This window comes from Rhipicephalus microplus, chromosome 9, assembly GCF_043290135.1.
Source record: "Rhipicephalus microplus isolate Deutch F79 chromosome 9, USDA_Rmic, whole genome shotgun sequence".
In the NCBI taxonomy this organism is placed as follows: domain Eukaryota; kingdom Metazoa; phylum Arthropoda; class Arachnida; order Ixodida; family Ixodidae; genus Rhipicephalus; species Rhipicephalus microplus.
Genome location: NC_134708.1, coordinates 54,738,407 through 54,760,266, shown reverse-complemented (window position 1 = coordinate 54,760,266; position 21,860 = coordinate 54,738,407). Strand labels below are relative to the sequence as shown.

The window sequence follows — 21,860 nt, the reverse complement described above, 5'->3', positions numbered from 1 at the left end:
GGAATTTTCGACCACCTGGGGTTCTTTACCGTGCATCTAAACCTGACGACACAAGCATCAAACACGCGGCCGTGGCGGCCGGGATTCGATCCAGCGATCTTCTGGTCAGCAGCTGAGTGCCTTAGCCACTAGATGACCGCGGCGGGTCCTGGTAAGTTCACTGACCTCGACACGATGTAGTCCATGACGAAAGATCCGATATAGTCGAGTGGTTCGAAGGAGTCGTGGCGGTTCTTGCGGTCTCGCGTCTTGTAGGTCGGGTGTAGCAGAGCCTTGAGAAATATGCTCGGGTTCTGGAAGTGATAGTCTCCCAGGTGGTCGCGCAGGAAGTCCTGGGGAAGCCGCAACGACAGCGCCTGCTTCAGGTCAGGTGCCACCTGAAGGTGCTCCAGGCCCGCCGCGGCACCACCCGACGATCCCTGCGGCGCGCCGTTGCTGCTCCCTGTAACCAAAATGAGTTGGAAATAGTTTAACAAAACCTGTAATACTGGACAACATGATGGGTACTGCGGCATGCCGAAGAAGCCGACATATGCAGAACAGCTGATATCATGTGCCACGTCGGCATTTAAAATGAAAGTGACGTAATTCCTCAAGATGTATTTCCATTTGCGCTGCACCACTGGAACAAATCAAATGGCATTCAGCTAAATGCCATTTAGCGCCTAATGCTTTTTCTAAAACTCTCCAGGGTGATCACATAGAAAGGGCAGCGCAAAAACTCGGGAAAAAGAAGCACCTTGATTAGTTTTTTGCGCTGCCCTTTCTATGTGAGCACTATGAACCAACTAGCCCAAACCAAAGTACTTCTCCCGGGTGAGCGATTCTTACTCTGTACATTAAAACGACAGTTCAAACAAAAGATTTGAAATGGAATGTATCAAAAGAAAAAAATTACTGGACCTTCAAGCTTCGCTTTTAGGAGTTGAACGCGATAACGATACTCTGTTCCTAATGCGTACTTCAAACACTAAGTGCATGAAACCTTTCCGAACTTGCCATGCACCACGTACGTGGCTTTAAGGGAACAGGCGCAGTAGAGCGTGTGCCTGTTGTAGTGCATGACTGGCTTGAAAGCACGAAGTCATTATGATACCTCACATGTTCTGACGCCCACTGGCAATGGGCGCTTGTATCACGCATTATTACTGCAATATTTCATGTTGCACTGTAAAACACGTATACAGGACGCGTGTGTTTGTAAGGCATGAAAGTTACTTTGACTGTATTTCCAAGCAGTGGAAGGTATTTTCACTGTATTCACAAGTAGGCGAGTGGCCATGAGGGAGAACATCCACTTGCCATGCAAACAAGGTGGGTTCGATTCTCACTCGAAGCTAAATGACTTTGGTTTGGTCCCCACTGTGATGTAGAATTTTCGCATCGCTCTCGATTTTTCTGTCACGCATTAGATGATTTTTTCGTTCGCAACCAACAATGCCGACGCCGGCATTTCTGCGAAACGAACTCTTTAACGTACGTAAACGTAAACGTACGTAACGTATGTAAACAGTAGCAACGCATTTGCGTGTAGCCGTGTACATTTGATGAACGCAATAGCAAGAACGCCACTGGCAGACCAAGTATGTTTAGTTACAAATCTAGACAATTTACGTCCTTGCGGTGGGGTTAACAACGCAAATGCCAATAAAATGGCTCGATCAGCTTTCCAAGGCGTTAAAGAAGGGGCTATACCCCTCTCAAGGCCTGATGCAGCTGCCATGCTTTGAATAAACGCAAAGAACATTTCGCACTCAACACTGAATACACCAAGAAGCCAAAACAATTGCAAACACCATCTGAACGCGTTGCTACAATTTAAAATACCAACTGGACACCGCCAATGAAAGGCCACTATGCTATGCCGCTTGGCTAAGTGTGGCTTTCACAAAGTCATAATCGCTTCGTATAGTGATGGCTGACAGCACTCGTTGCGACACCTGCGGTGCTGAAGATCGGACACCTTGTGTCCGACGAACCCAATCCTTTTTTTTTATTCGTTCCTGTTTTGTCAAAAATATTCAATACGTTCTGGAGTGTTACGTGTTCAAACTCAATCTCATAGGCATTTTCTTGTGCATGGAGGTACGTTTGTAATTTTGATGTCTCAGCCGATAAAAAAAAGAAAAAAAAAGCTTAGTATTATAGTTAAAAGCAACTGTTGAACTAAAAGGTTATATTGGGGGAAGAAAACTCACATGCGTGTTTAACCAGACCCATCGCAAGCAGCCCAAACTCAGTATAAATGCGCAAGAGATTTATTGTACTCCTAAATAAATCAACCCGAGCTTCACCATGGCTAGGTAACGGGAAAACCGGGTATCTAAACATTACAGGAGATAAATAGGAAAATGGAGGTTCAAATACAATAGCTATAACAATTGTTGAAAAAAAAGTGACATTAACGGGAGGTTCAATAAAGAAATCCTAGTTACATCAGAGCACCAGCGAGTTTTTTAGCAACGCACACGCACCCGTACTTTTGTAGCATGATTAAATTCAGATAGTGTACTGGTGAATATTATTCTTTGAAACCAATAATCAATTACTTGCTGCCTCGCACAGAAATGAATGATTTTCTGACACTTCACTTCACGGTACCATTTCAAAAGAAACTTAGGCGCATGTTTTGACGTTTGCGCGGCTTTTATTATTGTCCTGCCACCGCATAGCTCCACATTAGACTAGTTTGCACAATACTTTATAATATGAAAATATTAGTCGTACATAGACCCAGCCTGGCCAAAACATGCCGGTCAAGTGAGCGATCATCAGGTTCGAACGAAATTGTTAATTCTAACCGAAAACTGAATATTGCCTTCAATGTTAAAAGATGTTGTAGTAAAACACTCATAGAGAATACATATATAACAATACTACGACATGCGCCGCATCATACTACATATGAATTTTTTCACACGCACCTGACAACACAGAATCTTCCTGAAGAACATCAGCATTCAGCAGTCAATTCACGAAGAATGACAACATTTGGTAACTCACACTCATGTAATCACCAAGCAGTTCCATCTAGGAAAATGCACTCCTAGCGAACCTATTTGCAAAATATTAAGAAAAAAAAAACATGGTGACTTCGCTCGAAACGAGGACTCACCGCCGACGGAGAACGGAGCCGCTGCATTCCGGCTACCCTGAACATAAAAAGGAAACAATGAAAGCCTGTCACATATTTTCTAAACCGACGACATATCTACGTCAGTTTATAATGTTTCATAGTTCTTGTCAATGATATTTCAAGTTTCAGAGTTTCAAGATTCTTTCGTTTGGTTCTGGTTTTTCCTGCATTCGTAAATAATCTACAGTAATATTTACATGTACTCATAATTCTTTGCATTTCTTTGCCTTGTAGTTGCATACTAACCACTATTGTAAAAGACGGACCCCTGCCATGGCGTTTAAAAGGGCCCTGAAGTTCTAACTCTTCAAAATGAGTGGTCATTGTATGTTTAATACACGAAGAAACTTATTGATTGATTGACTGATTGATTGGTTGGTTGACTGATTGATCAAGCGATTGGTTGGGTGACAGATTTTTTTGCAACAAGTAGGAACAGAGTTAATGAAAATGATTTGATACTTCCCTATGATTAAGTGACAACATGCAGCTACAGTTGTTTGCTGTTCCGGAAGTTACATTCACATTAAATAAATAAATGAATCAATCAATAAAAAATCAATAAATAAATTAATCAATCTACCAAAAACTTTTATTTTCACCATTTCGTACACAAGGCGAAAAAGGGAGAACTGGATAAAAAGTCCAACTTTCATCGACTTGACAAAGCTGCAGTCCCCCAGGCAGACAACGGTGAAGTTGTTTTTAACACAACAGTGATATACCTTTAATTCGCGTTGAACTTGAGATAATAGATATACTAAGCAAATGCATACAACTTATCAAGACCGAGTTCACTTGCTGTGTTCTAAAACCAAGTTCTCTTTTCTTCCTCCTTTGTTTTTCTCTAGCCTCTCAGGCTTAGCGACATTGTTCTTGGGATCTACAGTGTCGTGTTCACTTTTAGCGTCTTTTTGGGGGGATGCTGGAACCTATAAGCAATATATTAACTCTGATATGACGATTATACAGTATGAAAAAAAAACACGTTGGCGTTCGTGGCAAAAGATTTACAAAAAAAAAATACTCATCCTAAAGCCTACAACAAATCACCAGTTCCCGGGCACATATAACAATGCTTGCTGTGAACAATGAGACGCAACAGCACATAAACATTCGAAAACAAAAAGGTTACTCCAACATTCATTACATGAAATTTCGGGATAACTTTTTACAAAGCTTGTATTCTCAATAAGACGAAGGCATATCTCACCTGCTGTCCAGCAGCAGATGCACACGTGAACAAGAAGAGAACCTGCACGGAAAGCATGGTTGTAACAGTTATTATGAAATAGTACTTCGATGCCCGTGCGATAGGCTTGCAGTAATCGCAAGGCCACGCACAGAATACATTCCTGTTGAGTTTTATTTCAAGTCAATATTATTCAATTTACTCTTTTCTGGTTACGAAAGTGTCGAAAATGGAAGACGTAGACGGTCTTCCAGCACGCGCCTATAATCATCATTAGGGGTGTCGCTAAAGGGGGAGGAAGAAAGCAGGCATGTCGTCAGTCTCTGCTTTTTACAATTCGGTGCCTAAACCTGGAAATTAACCAGGGGCCTTTAGGCGAAACGACGAAACTGAAGACGAAACGAAAGATTAGTAGCAAAAAAAAAAAAAATATGACAAGCACACTTGCACGCAGTTCACATACCGCTCTTAATAATACGCAAAAATGCTGCGATGCATAATAAACAAAATGTAAAAATTACAATACCTGATGAAAAATGTAAATGCAGAATTACATATTCGATATATTCTTATGGCTGCACATGTCATTGAGTACGAAGTACGTTTATCAAAAACACCGCGAACCACCAATTCACGCGGGGCAACAAAATAAAGTGTGTGGAACGATACGCATAACAATTTGAATTTGTATACTTGATACAATACAGACAAAGCACCTTGATTATTAACGAATGAAACGTCACAGAATATCCACAGAGTGGACGATGATGAGTGGGTGAAGCTCCGGAGGTACATCGGTAAACATTGAATCCTACTCGCAGGTGCTCCAGAGTTTCGAGATGCCTGTACCAGTGTACTTCCACGTAAGAAAGCACGAGAAACGCGAGCGGTTTGCCCAGCTGGCGAATCATGGCAATGAGTTCCTTGCAGCGTTCTTGCCAGTGTTGCACCGTGTTGGGCATACGCCCCGAATGAAGGTCATGGGTCCCGGTTGCGCACTTCGTCCATGAACTCGCGCCCGCAGCTCTCGAGTTGCTGCCGCGTGAACGAGCTGGTGGTGGAAGCAAGCGCCGCAGCGTTACCTAGTGAGCACTTTTAAAACTAGAGGTGACTACGACAGACAACGGCACGCAAGCCCACATCCTAAGGATATTCGCCCCTAAAAACTTAACGCGATGTGATAAAGCCGTCTGATCACTTGAGGAGACTTCTATGCTGCAGTGCGAAATCATAAGCAAAACTGACAAAATTACAGCCATAGTTCTGGAGAAATGTTTACGAATATCTTCTGAAATAAACAAAAATGCGCTCTGTCCTCACTACCTCCATAATTACCTTTTTCAATGGCAGAGACATACACAATGACTAGACACAATAGATATGACTAGAGGCAATAATTATGGTAGTGATTGTATATAATCAAGTAACTTACTCTTTAATTAGCGATACGTGATCAGACCAACTCGAAGAATTTGTCTCTCATGCGAATACACCACTGCCAGTTTGGCATTGTTAAGTAGCGGCCGCTGGTGTAATTTTGCGAAGTGATAGGATAAGCCCATGCAGTCGGCGGTGAAATCGAAGCTCCCAAAACATAACCCAAAACAGACGACCAGAATGGCGTCTCTGACTACGATCGCAGCGTTGTTAGTTCTGCGTGCATTGGTTAACCTGTGTGTGCCACGAATGCCATCGTTCCGAGCGCCGCCCGTACAGCCTGAAAGTGAAGTAAAATCACACACAATAATAGTTGGAACGCGCTGTCTGGGTGGAAAAAAGGCACCAACACAGCAAATCGGCACCTGTACATAAAAAAATTGGTGAAATAAACAGTCTTGATTAGCGGTACCTACTGAACCAACTTGACGTTTGTAATGTTACTGTTCAGGCATGGGGTCACTTTAACCACAACCGGCGTGTTGCATTTCATATTGAGCGTGACTGTATACACCAATGACTGATTTTACAAGGCTCACTTATTCTGGGCATCTCGGAAGGCTGCGGCAATTGCGATCCTCGTCGTTTCGGTTTGTGCCCACGGTGAAGCATGTCGGATTTCATCACTCCGCAGTGATTAACAGCTGCCGCTTGTTCACGAATTTCAAAGTGGCAAAGGGCTCTTCGCAAGGACTTCAATTATCCACTATTCCTTTCAGATACTATGCACACTAATGTCTACCCCACTTTTTCTTGCTGTGTAGGCCCGTGTGCTCAGATTTGGTTGCACGTTTAAGAACCCCCGGTGGTCGAAATTTCCGGAGCCCTCCACTATAGGCGTCTTTCATAATAAAATAGTGGTTTTGCGATGTTATACCCCACATACCTATCTATATAACACTTGTTCTTGCTTTTTGTATAACTAAGGGCTAACAAAATAGCGCGATATATCAGGCTTGCATCTATGGAAAGTTCAGCACAATAAATTCGTTTTCATTTAAACTTCAATTCGCGGTGTACTGCTGCATGCGGTCATTTCACTCAAGGCACCCTGTTCGACGAAAGGCACCCTGTTCGACGAAACTCTCCACGTGCCGCTTAGTGAGAGCTATAGTGTGCCAGTTTTTCTTGTTCGAAATGGACATAACCGATAAGGAATTTGCTCTGTATTTCTAGACAGAGATTTTATACTGATTATATCGAAACGGAGCAAAATGACTTCAGGGAAAATAGATAAATAATTACAACCTAGTAAGGATTATTGTTAATATACCAAACATGAATTAGCCTGTGATGACATTGTTTTTTGCAGTGGAATATTGAGCGCCTTGAAGCAACGCTTTATAGATTTCAAACGCTTACACCTAGTTCTCCATAGGCGGTGTTTGAAAGGAATATGACCTGGTCGCTTGTCTATTCTAACTGAAAAAGTTAAATTATATACCTGCCCAAGCGCATGGTATCGATTGTTAGCCAGCAAAGCTGAAACGCACTGCTTCAATCTTTATAGCTGGGTTAATCGCGATGGTTGACAAAAGTCATCTCCACTTATCGATTACGTGCAATCAAGAACCTTAATTGGTGTTGACCCCCCAAGCGTGAATCTACATTTTTTTATTGGACCAGTGGTTAGTAGGGAAACTTGGCCAATATCTATGGCACATACGTTTGAGCCCGCAGACAACTTCTTGCCGTTTTCAGGATTTGTACACCAAACCACGTGGCCGGTGGCCTACTCGCTCGTCTCATCCGCTCAAACTAACTGAATGTGCCTGCCGAACCAACATATTCAAACATTTTTTTCCCCTCGTGCCATTCGTGAATGGAATGCACTGCTTTAATATGCACTGCAGAGCTTAACAATATCGTCGTTTGTCCACACTCTTACTAATCTATGACAGAAGGTGTTTCAACATAAACCTATTCTTTTTGTTGCTGTGCTGAGCGCTCAGCAAGTAAGTGCTGTTTTGCGCATTTTTGTCACGTTTTTTTTTTTCATTCCTCTGTCATTACTTTCTTTTAGCTACGGCTTGTTTCTTTTGTTCTGTTGCTTCGTTATCCAAGCATTTGCTTGCCGGCATTTTCACCTGCAAAACTGTTTTTATAATACAATGTTTTCAGTATTTCACATGCTGTAAATACTGTTCAAGACAGATCACTTAACTTTTTTTTTCTTTTTTTCCATATTTTGCATTCACAGTTTGTTACTTTTGTTTCTTTTAGCTTTTCGTACAACCCATTCCTGCTTATGACTTGCAAAGCAAGCTGGCAATAAATAAATAAATAAATAAATAAATAAATAAATAAATAAATAAATAAATAAATAAATAATCCAGCAGTTCACTAGTGGGCCTGATCCAACTCCTGTGGTAGACACGCTCACAAATTTCGCGTATATGCGACGGACGAATTTCGCTTTTGCTTATAGCCATATACAGTACGCTATATTATTTGTATAATTACTGCTACAACTATTGTATGTCGCAGTACTGAGACGTTTGCCACCAGAAAAATAACAGTACCAAAGCTTGCGTACAAATGTCGTAGGCACAATATTCTCGGTCGTATTTCCTTAATTATGCATCTGGTATAAGCGACCTCTCAATGAATGCAGTATAATGCAGTTTTTTCCAAACCTTTTTCTACGGCAACCTAAGCTGCCTGAAGGCTAAATGCGTTAATTTTTTGACAAAATTATCGCAAAGCATTTGATACTCCATTCCAACAAAAATATTCTCCTAATAAGTCGACTTATGTATCTTTAGTAATTATTTGCAGCTAAATTGCAATGAATACCATTTGTTCATTCTGAACAAATGCCTGTCCCTGTTTCGCATAAATAAAATCTAATCGCAATCTTGAGATATAATGGACATTGGTTTTCGATTGTGTTCATTTTAGCAATAAAACACACAAATTGCACTTCTGAAGTTATTCGCACAATGTGACGCGTCAAAAGAGTTGTGCGACATGGTGACGCCTTCAGCAAAGCTTTCGTATGTGACAGTACGCTGCAAAATGTAGTCAAGTGAAGTCATATTTATTGCGCAAGAGGTTCAGTTAATCAAGAACTCCACGCATTTTCCTTTTTCTTAGCCATTAGTGAGCACAACAAGCAAAATGATGTACACACAGTTATGTACAAAGCGTGTCAGCCAGTACGCTTACGCAATGACGCCTAAAACTCCAGAAGGACAGAGAGCGAATGAATACTTGATGAGAAACTCGTAAATCTCAAGTGCTTCCCGTTAGATGCAAAAGTTGTCTTTAGCGTCTCTATATCAACAAAAAATGTTCCTTCTTAACGAACAGTCTGAGTCGTATAACAGATATGAAATTATGATTGCACGCATAGAAATAATATGAATATTGGGAATTTACTGAGCGAACGTTCTTCATAACGCGATGCATACACAGACGTCTCGTGTCCTCAAAATCGACGAATCAGCGCACTAAAGACGCATATATATATATATATATATATATATATATATATATATATATATATATATATATATATATATATATATATATATATATATATATATATATATATATATATATATATATATATAAAAGAACGGACACATTTTTATGTGCGCTGCTTTATCAGTGCCATGGCTTATCAACTAGCTTATCAGTCGGCCCTGTTTCTTAAGTCAGACTATTCGCTACTCTGTTGCCTAACGCCACATGGTGTGGTAATACGAAGCACGTTTGCAACGCGGCAGACGGAAAATAATGTTGAGCATACGGGGACACTGATATACACTGCACTTCGACAGTTAAGTTGTGCTTGAAAACAGAACCACTTGAAATTGCGCCGCAAGAGCACGCGTCGACAATTGAGCAAAGCACTCGTGGTGCACCTCGTCAACGCGCCGGTTGCGACGACAAGAAGCATTGCGCAACGAAGTGTAAATCGCACTCACCACCAGGATCAGGTTCCAGGAAGCCGCTGCCATGTCGTCGCGATGGTTTCAAGGGCACACCGCGTTTGAATCCGAAGTGACAGGCTTGTTGAAGTCCCTCGGTAAGAGGGGACAAAGCTGCAGAAAAAAAGGCTAATGTGAAAACAGCATCATGCACAGATGCCTTGAGACTCGTGACAGGACCGTTTAATAAGCAGCAAAAAATAAAAAAGCAGGTAACAGTCCGTATAACAGACGCCTTGAGAAGCGATCCACGAATGAATCGCGCATGCGCTAGAAGTGCATTCTCTGGTCACTTACGTCACCAGAGAATCTGCGACGCAAGCGGCGACGCGGGAGGCCGGGCGAGTTTCTCGTTGTAACAGGAAACACCTCCCACTTTCCTCTCGGAGGGTCACCGTAAACACCGCCCCCATTGCATCCGAAGCACCCTCCTCCAATTGCAAGGCCTTGGTTAGCGAGAGCGAAAAAAACGTCCCTCTTTTGCCGTTACGCGACAACTGTCATGGCACGTCCCCTTCGAGCCGTGCCCGCATTAGCAGCGATTCCGAAACTATGAGTCTGCGGGCAGATGTTAGTCGACGACCCAGCCAGTGCGCGCTGCCGGGATGAAAGATTAGTCAACCGGATAACGCGCGTCTTGCCTTCGCCTTGAAGAGAGGGACGTGTTTCGGGTTGTTGAAACAGTAGCCCGTGTCAACGAAAGGGCATATACGCATAGATATGCTCTCTGCCGCCAAAGAAACCTAAAGTCGCTTCATATCGCGTCTGTATCTCTGCTTGTCAAGAAAAAGAAGCATCCCGAGACAGGCCAATCTAGAGCAGGCATATCTGGCAACGTGGGCGGGTCCAGTGAGAACAGCTTGCATCGAACGAGTTGGTTCGTACTAAATTTCGTAGATATGGTGCAACCAACACAGGAAAAAAGACGGTGACATGAAAGACTGCCAACTTTCAAATGAATTCATTGCAAATATGCGACCCCTCTTATGCTGGCGAAGCAACCGTGCACATGCCGAAAAAAATTGGTGAATCCTTAATCTTCGCCTTTGAGAGTTGAACGCGATATGTTTTGCTTGAAACACTTCGCGCATGAGATTTTTTTTCCGAACTTGCTATGCACGCATTATGTGGGCTTAAAGGAACGGGCGCAGTAACGTGTGTCTCTTGCGTAGGGAGAAGACCGGCTTTAATCCGTGAAGTCATTACGATAATCACACGTTCTGAGATCCGATGGCAATGTTCGTTTGCACATCACATTATTACTGTAAAATTTCATGTCGTAGTGTGAAGCGTGTATAAAGGACGCGCGAGTTTGTAAGTCGTGAAGGTTACTTTCACTGCATTTCCAAGTAAAGGAAGTAATTTTCGTCGTATTCCCACGAGGGCGCGTGGCTGCGCGGTAGAACACCCGCTTGCCCCGGAAAAGGCGCGGATTCGATCCCCACTCGGACCAATGATTTTTTATTATTCGTATTTCTTTGCATCTTTCTCGATTTTTCGGTCGCGCACAAGACGAGTTTTAGCTCACAACCAACCACGCCACAATTTCTGCGAAAAAGAGCTATTTTTAACGCTCGTGAATAACAAGCCTGTGGTTATGCATAACAGTGTTGACCGAAGAGCGAGAACTCGCAATCAGGTATGTGAAGGGCTGCCATTCCGATGCTTAAATCAGTCAATGGCTTTCCTCGAAGAAACGGCTTCTTTTCTTTTCGCTCTTCTTTTCCAAAACATTTCCTCGTAGAATAAAGGCCCCTTTCGCGTTCCATTGCAGTGCGTAGACATATACATATGTAATCCCTACTTTCAATTGAAAGGCAGCGCTGTTTCCTGCCCCTGTTTTCCTTCCTATATTTATTCCACTGCACCAATGATATTTAAGGAATCTTGTCTTTCACGCGGGAAGTTGAAGCCTTTGAAAGATTTGGTGGCACTTCCAAGCCTAAGCGGTATATGCTCGCAACGAGCGAGCAGACAAAGAAAGAACAAGACTGTATATGTGTTAAGTGACAGTGGAAGCATAGACCTACCACAGGTACAGAAAAAAAAAGGTTGAGAATTAGCAGCGAGAAAATTACACAGGCTCGAACGAGATAGTACGTGACAGAACTTCAGTAGAAATGTGCAATCTCGGAGACTGCGACACTCAAGGCCAGACAACAGGGAATCTTTCAAAAAATGTTTATCTGAACAAATAGAGACTGATATAATGTACGAATGAGGCTGAGCGCACGTCACAGGGACATCCCTACAAAATTACTTAAAACCGGCAGGAAGAAACGCAAGGTATTTCGCGCATAACCCCGAAAATAGCATGCTAAGGCAATATATGCCTACATAGAAGATATATCATTCAACCTCAGTTATCTTCAGAACTATCGCTTCTTTATTCTCGACTGCCTTATCAGCTTCTATCAACTGTGGCTGATATTCACGCACAGTACCGTCCGGGGCAAGAAGGCCTTCGTTTGCTTTTAGCTCGTTATGCCGATATGATCCTTGGAACGATTATTTGCGCATCTAGCAGCTTGCCTAATGTAGAATTTTCAAGCGTTTAATGAGCCCGCCTCGGTGGGTGGCTACGGTACTTACTTGGCTGCCGACCCGAAGGTCACTGGTTCGATCCTGACCACGGCGATCGCATTTCGACGTGGGCGAAACGCTATAGAGGCCCGTCTCCAGCGTGATTTTTCCAGCGTCTCCAGCGTATTGCTCCAACGTATTGTTCTAGCGACAATTGCTCCAGCGTCTCCAGCGTACAGAGGCCCGTCTCCAATGTGATGCCAGTGCGCGTTAAAGAACACAGGTCGAAGTTTCCGGAGCCATCCACTATACGGCGTCCGTCATTATCATGGTTGTTAGACGCGGAACCAGAGATATTATAATTATTCTTATTGATGACAGTTTAACGGCATTCTACGGATAGTATATGATCGACAAGCCTAATTACCGTGCCTTTCTGGGCATGTTCCGGACCACCTTATCCAGGCACACAACTGATGCACGGGCTGATAAGCTTGTTATGATCTCATCGTATTCTGCCATGTATACCTATCCAGTGCACAAGACAACATTTGGCTGTGAGATGTGGTTTCATACTGCGCCTCATGCTAGTGCGCTGTCATCTCTTGTTATGTTTGTCGCATAAGCACGTACGTATACAGCGTGCCACGTTGTAAGAATGGCGAATGAATAATTGCGACAGGGCGATAGCAATAACAAAACTGTTGTGGCGTATGTCCACGGGAATATTTGCAGCAAGTTACCGAAAAGTACATGCACAAAACATTCACTCGTTTATTCGTATGCGTGATATATGATGGCATTGGTATATTCACATGATGACACGTAAGACAAGGACGTATAGGACGTATTGGTAGACAGATGAAACCTGTTGGCGTATTTTGTGTAGCTATTAGCCATTGGAAGCAAGCTCCACTTATGAAAGCGTCACTGGTTTCCATACGACGTAACGATAACTCGAAAGAGATGCCAGAGCGCTCGTTTAGATTACTGCAATTTACAGTGGTGCCACGTTACATCAGGTTAGTTTCGGGACAGCATAGGTAGAGCTTTTTATACGAGACTCGCCCAAGCAAGCTCAAGAAGAAAACATAAATGTTAAAGGAGCCATACGGCAGGGCTCGTGATTTTTTGCCAATCTAATCATCAATAAATAATACCAATTGCAGATATTTATTCATACCTATGATATCTACACGGCATCATCGCGTCAAGCCGCTTAACCAATAATAATAATAATAATAATAATAATAATAATAATAATAATAATAATAATAATAATAATAATAATAATAATAATAATAATAATAATAATAATAATAATAATAATAATAATAATAATAATAACATAATAATAATAATTATTATTATTATTATTATTATTATTGGGGTATTATGTCCCAAATCTACCCTACTGAAACGTTCCGTATATACGGATCCGTACATACGCAATTATTGGACTACGGAAAGCCGTATGATGTGGAGTATCATGCGGAAAGATGCGGACATCCGCAGTTTACGGAAAGCGCCATATCGTAGTGGAGGGCTTGGATGATCTGGTGTTCTCTAACGTGGTATGACGTCACACAGTACACGGACCTCCAATATTTCACCCTCCCCCTCAAAACGCAGCTGCCACGGTCGGTATCGAACCCGCGACCTTCGGTTCAGCAGCTGAGCCGTAAGTGCTGATCCACCGTGGCTGACAAGCCGATATACTTGACAGGGTTTGTAGTTGGAAGGAAGCGCTTCAAATTCCGACCGGCATAGCGCATTACGGTGGCCGAGCTGACCGACACAAGAAGAGAGATCGCTAACTTCCAACTGAGCTTTATTGGCAAATTTCATGATATATGTGCACTTGCGCAAGCATGAAAAGAACACCCGGACGTATTGCCAATAATTTGGAAAAGTGTACATCCTACCGACAGAGACATTGCGCCAGAACTGAAGACAGTTCAAGCCACTACGGCCTGAGAGGCTCAGAGCAAATTGGCATATCGCATGCTCCCACAAACGTCAAGTCAGAAATCAAACGTCGAGCTGCACCTTCACGCAATAAAGCGGACGTGCCAATCTCAATTGTAGGGCGTGCAAACAGCGGCGAAAGAACGAGGCAGATTGTGCGAAACAGGCCAACGACCCGTCAAGAATACGCATCGCATTTGTGAGAGTAACTCAGGTTTGTACGCCGAATAACGTGTGCAAACAACACCGTCCATCTTTCCGCACGACAGATGACTTCTTGTGACGTCACGGAAACCACTGTTGGAGCATCAACATAGGGGCAGGTGGGTGTGCAGTTTTCGAAGTCAAATTAACAAAGCGCCGCATGCCAGTTCTGCCGTTATTGACGCACATGCGTTCCTACCACGTCGTTATCATACCGACCCATCGTGAAGTGTCATTTAGGTTACGTTTAGGCTGCCGAAATATCTATTCATTATAACCGCGGTAAGCGAAAAATGTGATTTCGTGCACCTATGATTTAACGGCTACATTAGCTTTGAGTGCATTCATACTGAACTTGGTAACACTTATTACCGGTGCACAAAGTCACACCTGTCGCTTACCCCGTTTGGAAGGTACATTTGCATCACTAAGAATAAGAGAATCGTATATAATAATTGAACGCGCACTGGCAACGGCACGGACGCTCTTCGGCCTCCTTTTTCTTTCGGGCACAACGTGCGTCCGCAGAAGCAAGCTGACCGTGAAACCACTCGAGACGCGCGTGCATTGAACACACGGCTTCTAAGACGCACGAGCAAAAAGAGCGTCAAATGCGCGATGACCTAACCTTGTACGGGCCAGAACTGGGCCGCATAACGGGTACGAGACGGTGACGTCAGTAAACATCAAAACAACATAAAGTAGTACCCGGAGGAAGGAGTCACGAAGCGCGCAAAAAGCCACTCACCCTTCTCGTTGTCGGCGGCCGCTCGCTGCTTCTTCCACAGGCAAGCACCACAACCACTGACTGAACGGTCGGCGGGCCGGCCAGAAACTGAGGCGGCTGCTGCTCGGGGGTCGGCGCCGCGTGCACCACACTCCTTCCACTCCCTCCTCGCGCGTTCTGACTCGTCGGCGGCTGGTGTGCGGGATAAGATTGAGTGGTCCGAGGAATCTCGCCCGTGTGTCCTGCCCTCTCCTCGGTCAGGACCGGGTCCCGGCTGCCACAGCGGGTGTGGAAGGCTACGTACGATGATGCCCCTGCGCCTTTCATGTGTCGAGCGCGCGACGTCTACGCATCTTCTTGGAAGCACCTGCTGCTGGGAGGAGAGTAAGCGGGGCATCGCGGGGACGTGGTATACGGAAAACGGAGAGCTAGTTTAAGCTAACGAAGACTTGTGTAACGCGATGTAATTTTTCCCGTCACGGTGCGACTCTCGTCTGCTGACGCGAGAGTTCTAGTCCAGACCACTGCCGTGACGGTTGTGTTTCGATGGAGGCGCCCTTGTACTGTGCGGTGTAAGCGCGCGTAAAAGAACGTCAGATAGTCTGGATTTCCAGTGCCGTCCGATGCGGTGTGCCTCTGGTTGTATCGCGGTTCTGGCACGCAATACCACACAAATTACACCCTTTACACCCAAATCACCGACCCACGTGCTTTGGCCAAGTTGTTGAGATGAAATAGTTAGCGACCGTTACCGACGAGGGGATCCCCCGTGGCCATTCTTCAGCTGAGCCACAGTACGCGGGTTTGGTTGCCGGGGTCCGCACTTCAGTGAAGGAATGATACGCGAGAGCGCTCACGTATGCGTCTGGTATAGATATGCATCCATCAAATGAGGACGACAAAATTAATAACACATTCTCCTAACCCAACTACAACCTCATTTCCGGACCTGCACTCGATGAATGAATGAGTGATATTGTGCGACTAAGAATAAGTTGGCGATCACTCAAGTGGGGTGACTCGACCACGCTGACACGTGTAGTCATTAAGTGCGCTGACCAGCGATGAAATATGCAAAAGATTTCCGTTAGTAAGACGCCATTTATGTGATGGTTGAATTAAACTATGGCCTCCCCGGAAAAACGCGCTTCCGCCTCATCCCTGTGCTTACAACAGTCAAGTCTCCCTGGTCTTGACCCCTTATCGCCCCATCGCTCTTTCCAGCTTTTTCGGAAAAGTGATGCAGAGGACGATTTTGACCCGCCTAGAGTGGTGCCTGGAGCACCACGAGATATGCCATGCATAATGCTATGACGGGCCTTCGGCATCGGCGATCTGCTATTGATAACTTCATCGACCTGGTCTCGTCCGTGCAACCAAAAAAGCCTGAAACGATTATCTGCGGCACTGTTTTTGGATGTGAAAGGCGCATACGATATTGTATTGCATGAAGCCATACTGGATGTCTTGGAAAGTGTATTAGGGTGTCCGGTTTACCAATAGATTGATAACTATTTGAAAGGCAGAACTTTCTTTGCACACACTGAGCACGGCACAACAACGCATCATTGGATCTGTCGTGGTGATCATGATCACACACGTACTGAGGTTTCTTGCTGAAAAAACGTGGGGTGCATCTGTACGAGCGATGCTTCAACTGAATACACTGTTCAGTTCCTCGGCTTTATGAGCTACAGATTACCAGCGCTTTGCGGGATCCGAAGAACAAACATGCGTATCCTCCAATCGCTTCAAACGCAAGTACTGTGAATATGCATTGGTCTTCCGAAATGCACATCTACAGCAGCGACAGTCGCCATTGCGCGTGATTGTCCAGTAAACACATACATTCGCGTAGACGCTTTGAGAATGCACCCAAGAGATTTCGCTCGGATTCCATCTCATCACCTCGCCTCACTTCGAACTTCTAAGCCCCACTCAGCGTTCAGCGCAACTGTAGATAAGCATTGCGCAGTGGTTCCACCGCACTTCACGTATGCAGCACGGCCACCGTTACCACTGTGGTGCCTACACCCCCTGCAAGCTTCTCGTGCCACCCAAAAAAAAAAAGAAACAGTGATCGCATCTAGCCCTGAAACAGGCCACACTACTGTTCCTGCGCGAGAAGCACAACGGACGTCTTCAAACTTGATGACTGATATGTTTGTGGGGTTTAACGTCCCAAAACCACCTTATGATCATGGGAGACGCACGCCTTCACATTTACACGGATGACTGCTTCTTCAGTAAGCTCAGCAGGGGTGGTGGTTATTCCCGCGAAGCCCATCAGAAATAAATTTAAGACATCGCATTTGTCGTCATTGACCGCTGCAGAACTCACCGTCATATAAACGTGCAGCTCTGCAGTTTATAGTTGCAGAACCTTCAGAAGCTCGGTTTAACTTCTCGGACTTGAAGGCAGCTTTTCAATGTTATAAGTCACCCTTTGGCATGTACCTAATGAAAAGTTAGTAGGCGAAATAAGGCTTCTTCACCATTAAGCAATCGAGAGACAACACAGCATAGCTATCAGTAGATACCAGGTCATTGCGGTATATATTGCAACGACCACGCAGATGAGGCCGCTAGATCTGCACATGACGGTACGGAATACACAGCCATCCCGTTCTCAAGAACCGACGCAGCTACAAGGCTTCGTTTGATAGCACGTGACCTCATACCGAGGGGTAATTTTAGTCGTTTAAAGCACCACAGGAAGAAATACACAAACACAATGTGACCTCACATTGGTAGAGTGAAACTTGATGGAATTCACAAACGGTCGCGTATACATAACTTGGATCCCGATCTTAAGATACGTCTTCCCTCAGGAATATCTCGAGCTGAGAAGACTACTCTCTGCCACTTGTGGCTTGGCATGGCCTTCAAGACCGCATACTTCTTTCTCATTGGAATGACCAGCACCTCTACGTGCAGTTACTGCAGCTGCGAAGATATAATTGCCCATCTTTTGCGCGACTGTACATATTTTGACGCGCCAAGACAAGAACTTACCGAAGCTAGAGATCGACTAGATGACCGGCTTTTGTCAGAAAAAAGTACCCTAGGTCATTCACCGAGTCCACCCACAGCTCAGAAGGCTTTGAAAGCTTTATTACGTTTTTATTTTTTTGCAGTCAGCTGGCTTTACACAGAGTGTAGTGTTGTATTCTTTTTTAATTTTGCTTTTTCTCTTTCAAGATGTTTTGTCTTCTCTCTCTTTTTGTAGCATCTCTTTTCTATCATCTTCCATTCCCCTTACCCCTTCCACAGCACAGACTGATTGATATGTGGGGCTTAACGTCCCAAAACCACCATATGATTATGAGAGACGCCGTAGTGGAGGGCTCCGGAAATTTCGACCACCTGGGGTTGAAACATGCACCCAAATCTGAGCACACGGGTTTACAACATTTCCGCCTCTATCGGAACTGCAGCCGTCAGAGCCGGGATTCGATCCCGCGACCGGCGGGTCAGCAGCCGAGTACCTTAGCCACTAGACCGCCGAGGCGGGGCCCCCAGCACAGATTAGCCAGCTAGTCTGGAAACTGGCTAACCTCTCTGTCCTCCCACTTATTTCTTTCCTCCTCCTCCTCCTCCTCCTTCACACATTTTTCCAGGGTCGCTATAGCCTGGTTTATCACCTGGCTTGCTTCTGCAGGTGTCGCGTGCTGACTGATATATGCAGTGATCGCATATACACAAAAATTATAGCACAGTCAAAGACACACACATTTATGTACAAAAGATTCGCTCGACTTAACGAAACTTAAGGACGGCATGATTAGCAGGATAAAGAGTGTGTTTAACCCCAGATAAGCGCTGCCAGTGTATAATCGTGTCGGTTCCCGCAAATTAGGACTGAACTGTGCTCAGTGTACCATCCTTCTTCTGCAAAACTAATATCGTCAGAACGTCTGATGCTTTTCTTCTCTTAATGTAGGCCAATGCTATGTACTCATTAGAACTCTTGAAGCTATAGAAGTCATCAAACTGGATTTGTGGAACTCGCGGATTGGAAAACGATATGAATATGAGGCGCGCCATGTAGTTCGGGGGACACATGCTCCAGATTAGGAGTGATCAGCAGATGTTTTATAAAAACCACTGAAGTATAGTTGCACCAGTGTGTTTTCGATTTTTCACCAATTCGACACTACGATGGTTCGTAAAAGAAAAATTGATTAACGTATTGTTCAAAATATTGCCGATGAGAGCAACCAATGTTAAGAAGCACTGACGTATACTTAAGGGTTGGCACACCGGGCCCTTGTCCCCTCCCCATGCCCCCCTCAAAATCTCGAAATGATTTTTTGCCATGACAAAGAAAGCAAAAAAATATGATAATTTCAAGGGAGTGCCCTCCACAAAATCAAGCATGCGCACCCCCCTCCCCCCTCCCCCCCCCAAAAAAAATTTCTGTATCCACGCCTGCTAAGAAGAATTGACGAATAAAACGGCTCGTGATTTTGCCTTGTTCTAGTTTTCGATTTTCGGGGCAGTACAACGAAGCATTTTACTTAACAATAAATATGGCTTTATAAAAAAAAACGAGGCGTAATCACCGATCATGTCTGTGAGTTTACAACTCTGGTGAGCGAGATATTCTTGTAGTCTGGCGGTCATAATCACGCAAAATGCTTTTCATAATTAAGATGAAGGCCTCGAAAGCCTCATCAAATGCGAAAATTCATCGGAGTTCCGTGTCGACGTTTCACGTAGGTGGCGTCAACAAGAGTGATGCAAACAAATCATCAAACACGTCAGCACGCCACAACTTTCATGGCATCACCTGGTGGCGTCAGCGCGTTGCATCAGTAAAAAACACAAAGTGAGGCTCACACAACTTACAATGCATCCGATCCTGAAGGCACTACAAAACCACGTTATATTTGCAGAACGCTTTCGGAAAGTGGTGTGGTAGTTTCAGTACATTGCCTTGGAAGAAAAAGGTCGCTTTCGAGTAGCTTGAGGCGGAGGACCTCGCGACTTTTTAAAATGTTTTTCTCCCTTGGTAGTTCGTTTATAATATTTGGAATAGCTACCGCTGCTGCAGTCTACGTTCCCGTGATTTCGCATATAAATGAAACAAAAATAGCCATTCTTTGTGTTTTAGGGGCGAAACTCCTTATAGCGGCACCCGTTTGTCCCTCGTAGCCGTTGTAGTATGTAACAAGTATAACATTTTGATCTCCAAGGTGGTGCCGGTGAAAGATTTCTTCTGTGCGTTGTTGAACAATAAAAAATAGTAATCAATGTACATGCCAATGACTGATAATGGGGAATGAGAGACAGGAGCATTTGGCTTTTAGTGAACGCGCACGCTGCAATCTCCATTAGCAGCCATTGGCATGTACATTGAGCACTGTCTAACAAAAAAAAAGGTTGCTACGTTATACTCGCTGGCCGTAACCTCCTAGGTTTTAGAAAGGTTTAGCGAGCGTTGGGCCGCAGTGCCATGAATACAATGAACTAGTATATACCATGAACTCGAGGTGGTTAAAGGTGGGAAGTAGACCCGAAGCGCAAGCCGTAAGAAAGTGTGCGTGTGCCGCCTCTCATTTAGTCCTTGGAATGTCCGCTGGATGGCGGTGCTTCTATATCGGGAATATGTGATGAAAAGATGCGACATGGTGGTACTTGGAGTGTTGAAGAGATAGACGAACGGACACACATCCAGATGCATGGATGGACGCATGAACGGACGCAGGACGGATGCATGGACGAACGCAGGGACGAACGCACGAACAGACGCACGAACGGACAGGCAGATGGACGCATGGACGGTCGCACAGACGGACGCATAGACGGACGGACGCAAGAACGAATGGACGGACGAATGCTTCGCTCCACTCTCCATCATTCACTCTGTGGATATGCTGCCAATTTTTTTTTATTTTCGCAAAGGCCTGGTCTCTGCGACAGATGCCTGGGTCCTTGCAGCACGCCCTGCTCCTCGGTTCGCGAGCAGCCCCGCACGCTTTGAATAATTGCAGGTTACACGTGACGACCAGCGATGAGTTAATTGCACTCGCAGGCAGCTGACGGCAAATAAAACAAAAATAACAGTGCTATGCAAGCACTTCTTTTCAAGGTTGAAGGAAAAACAAGAGCCTGAGTCAGGTTGTGACTCATACGCTTTGTTTTGTAGCTTATTCTATTCCTGCGTTCCATCGTAATTTAACTGCCCCCCCCCCCCCTTTCTTTTTTGTTGTGCATCTGAGTATAGCGTCGTCAGACTGGAGTCATCGGGACAACGATTATTGCAGCTCTTATTTATTTCGCTTTCACTGCTACATGCCAACGAATGTTCATTCCACGCATGTTTCCACGCTCATGCGGCCTTAACTTGTCTGCTACGAGAATACTGTGGCAGTGCGAGACGCTGATGTAGACGTTGATTACTGTCATTAGAGAGAGAATAAAATGCGCTTCGCCGCACTCCGTAGGGCGCACCACCCGACAGCTTCGCTGCGTGGTGATTAGAGTGCAATATTTTCTACCGCCTTCTCTTGGCTAACCTTCAATTGTGGTAACTTCATTGGTGTGTCATAATAGTTTCGCGCCTTCATTAGAGAGTTTTAGTACTGCGTACGTTGCGTACGTGGAGGCGTTGCGTACGTAAAGACGCCACGTTCTGCGTAGTGCGCATGCGCAGACCGCAACGCGCACGTATCGCGTTACGTACGCAGCCGATGCGTACGCACGCATGAGATGCGTGCGTGCGTACGTATGAGG

The 21,860-nt window shown here is 44.6% G+C and overlaps 1 protein-coding gene and 1 long non-coding RNA gene across 3 annotated transcripts in view; both read right to left on the bottom strand.

Annotated features, from left to right (window-relative positions):
- LOC119163841 (ribonuclease 3) overlaps positions 1–15,299 on the bottom strand; it is a 36,011-nt gene extending 20,712 nt beyond the window's left edge. The window contains exons 1-5 of one of the 2 annotated variants that reach the window (XM_075873676.1): positions 15,144–15,299; positions 9,698–9,814; positions 4,350–4,391; positions 3,116–3,152; positions 166–442 (exon numbers count right to left, since the gene is read on the bottom strand). In XM_075873676.1, the coding sequence (XP_075729791.1) occupies positions 166–442; positions 3,116–3,152; positions 4,350–4,391; positions 9,698–9,730 (389 nt within the window). In that variant the 5' untranslated portion in view covers positions 9,731–9,814; positions 15,144–15,299. The remainder of the gene's footprint in view (positions 1–165; positions 443–3,115; positions 3,153–4,349; positions 4,392–9,697; positions 9,815–15,143) is intronic. The other variant, XM_037415907.2, reaches the window with a different exon arrangement.
- LOC142771806 (uncharacterized) overlaps positions 1–21,860 on the bottom strand; it is a 578,925-nt gene that overhangs the window by 133,701 nt on the left and 423,364 nt on the right. The gene's annotated exons all lie outside the window — the stretch shown is intronic.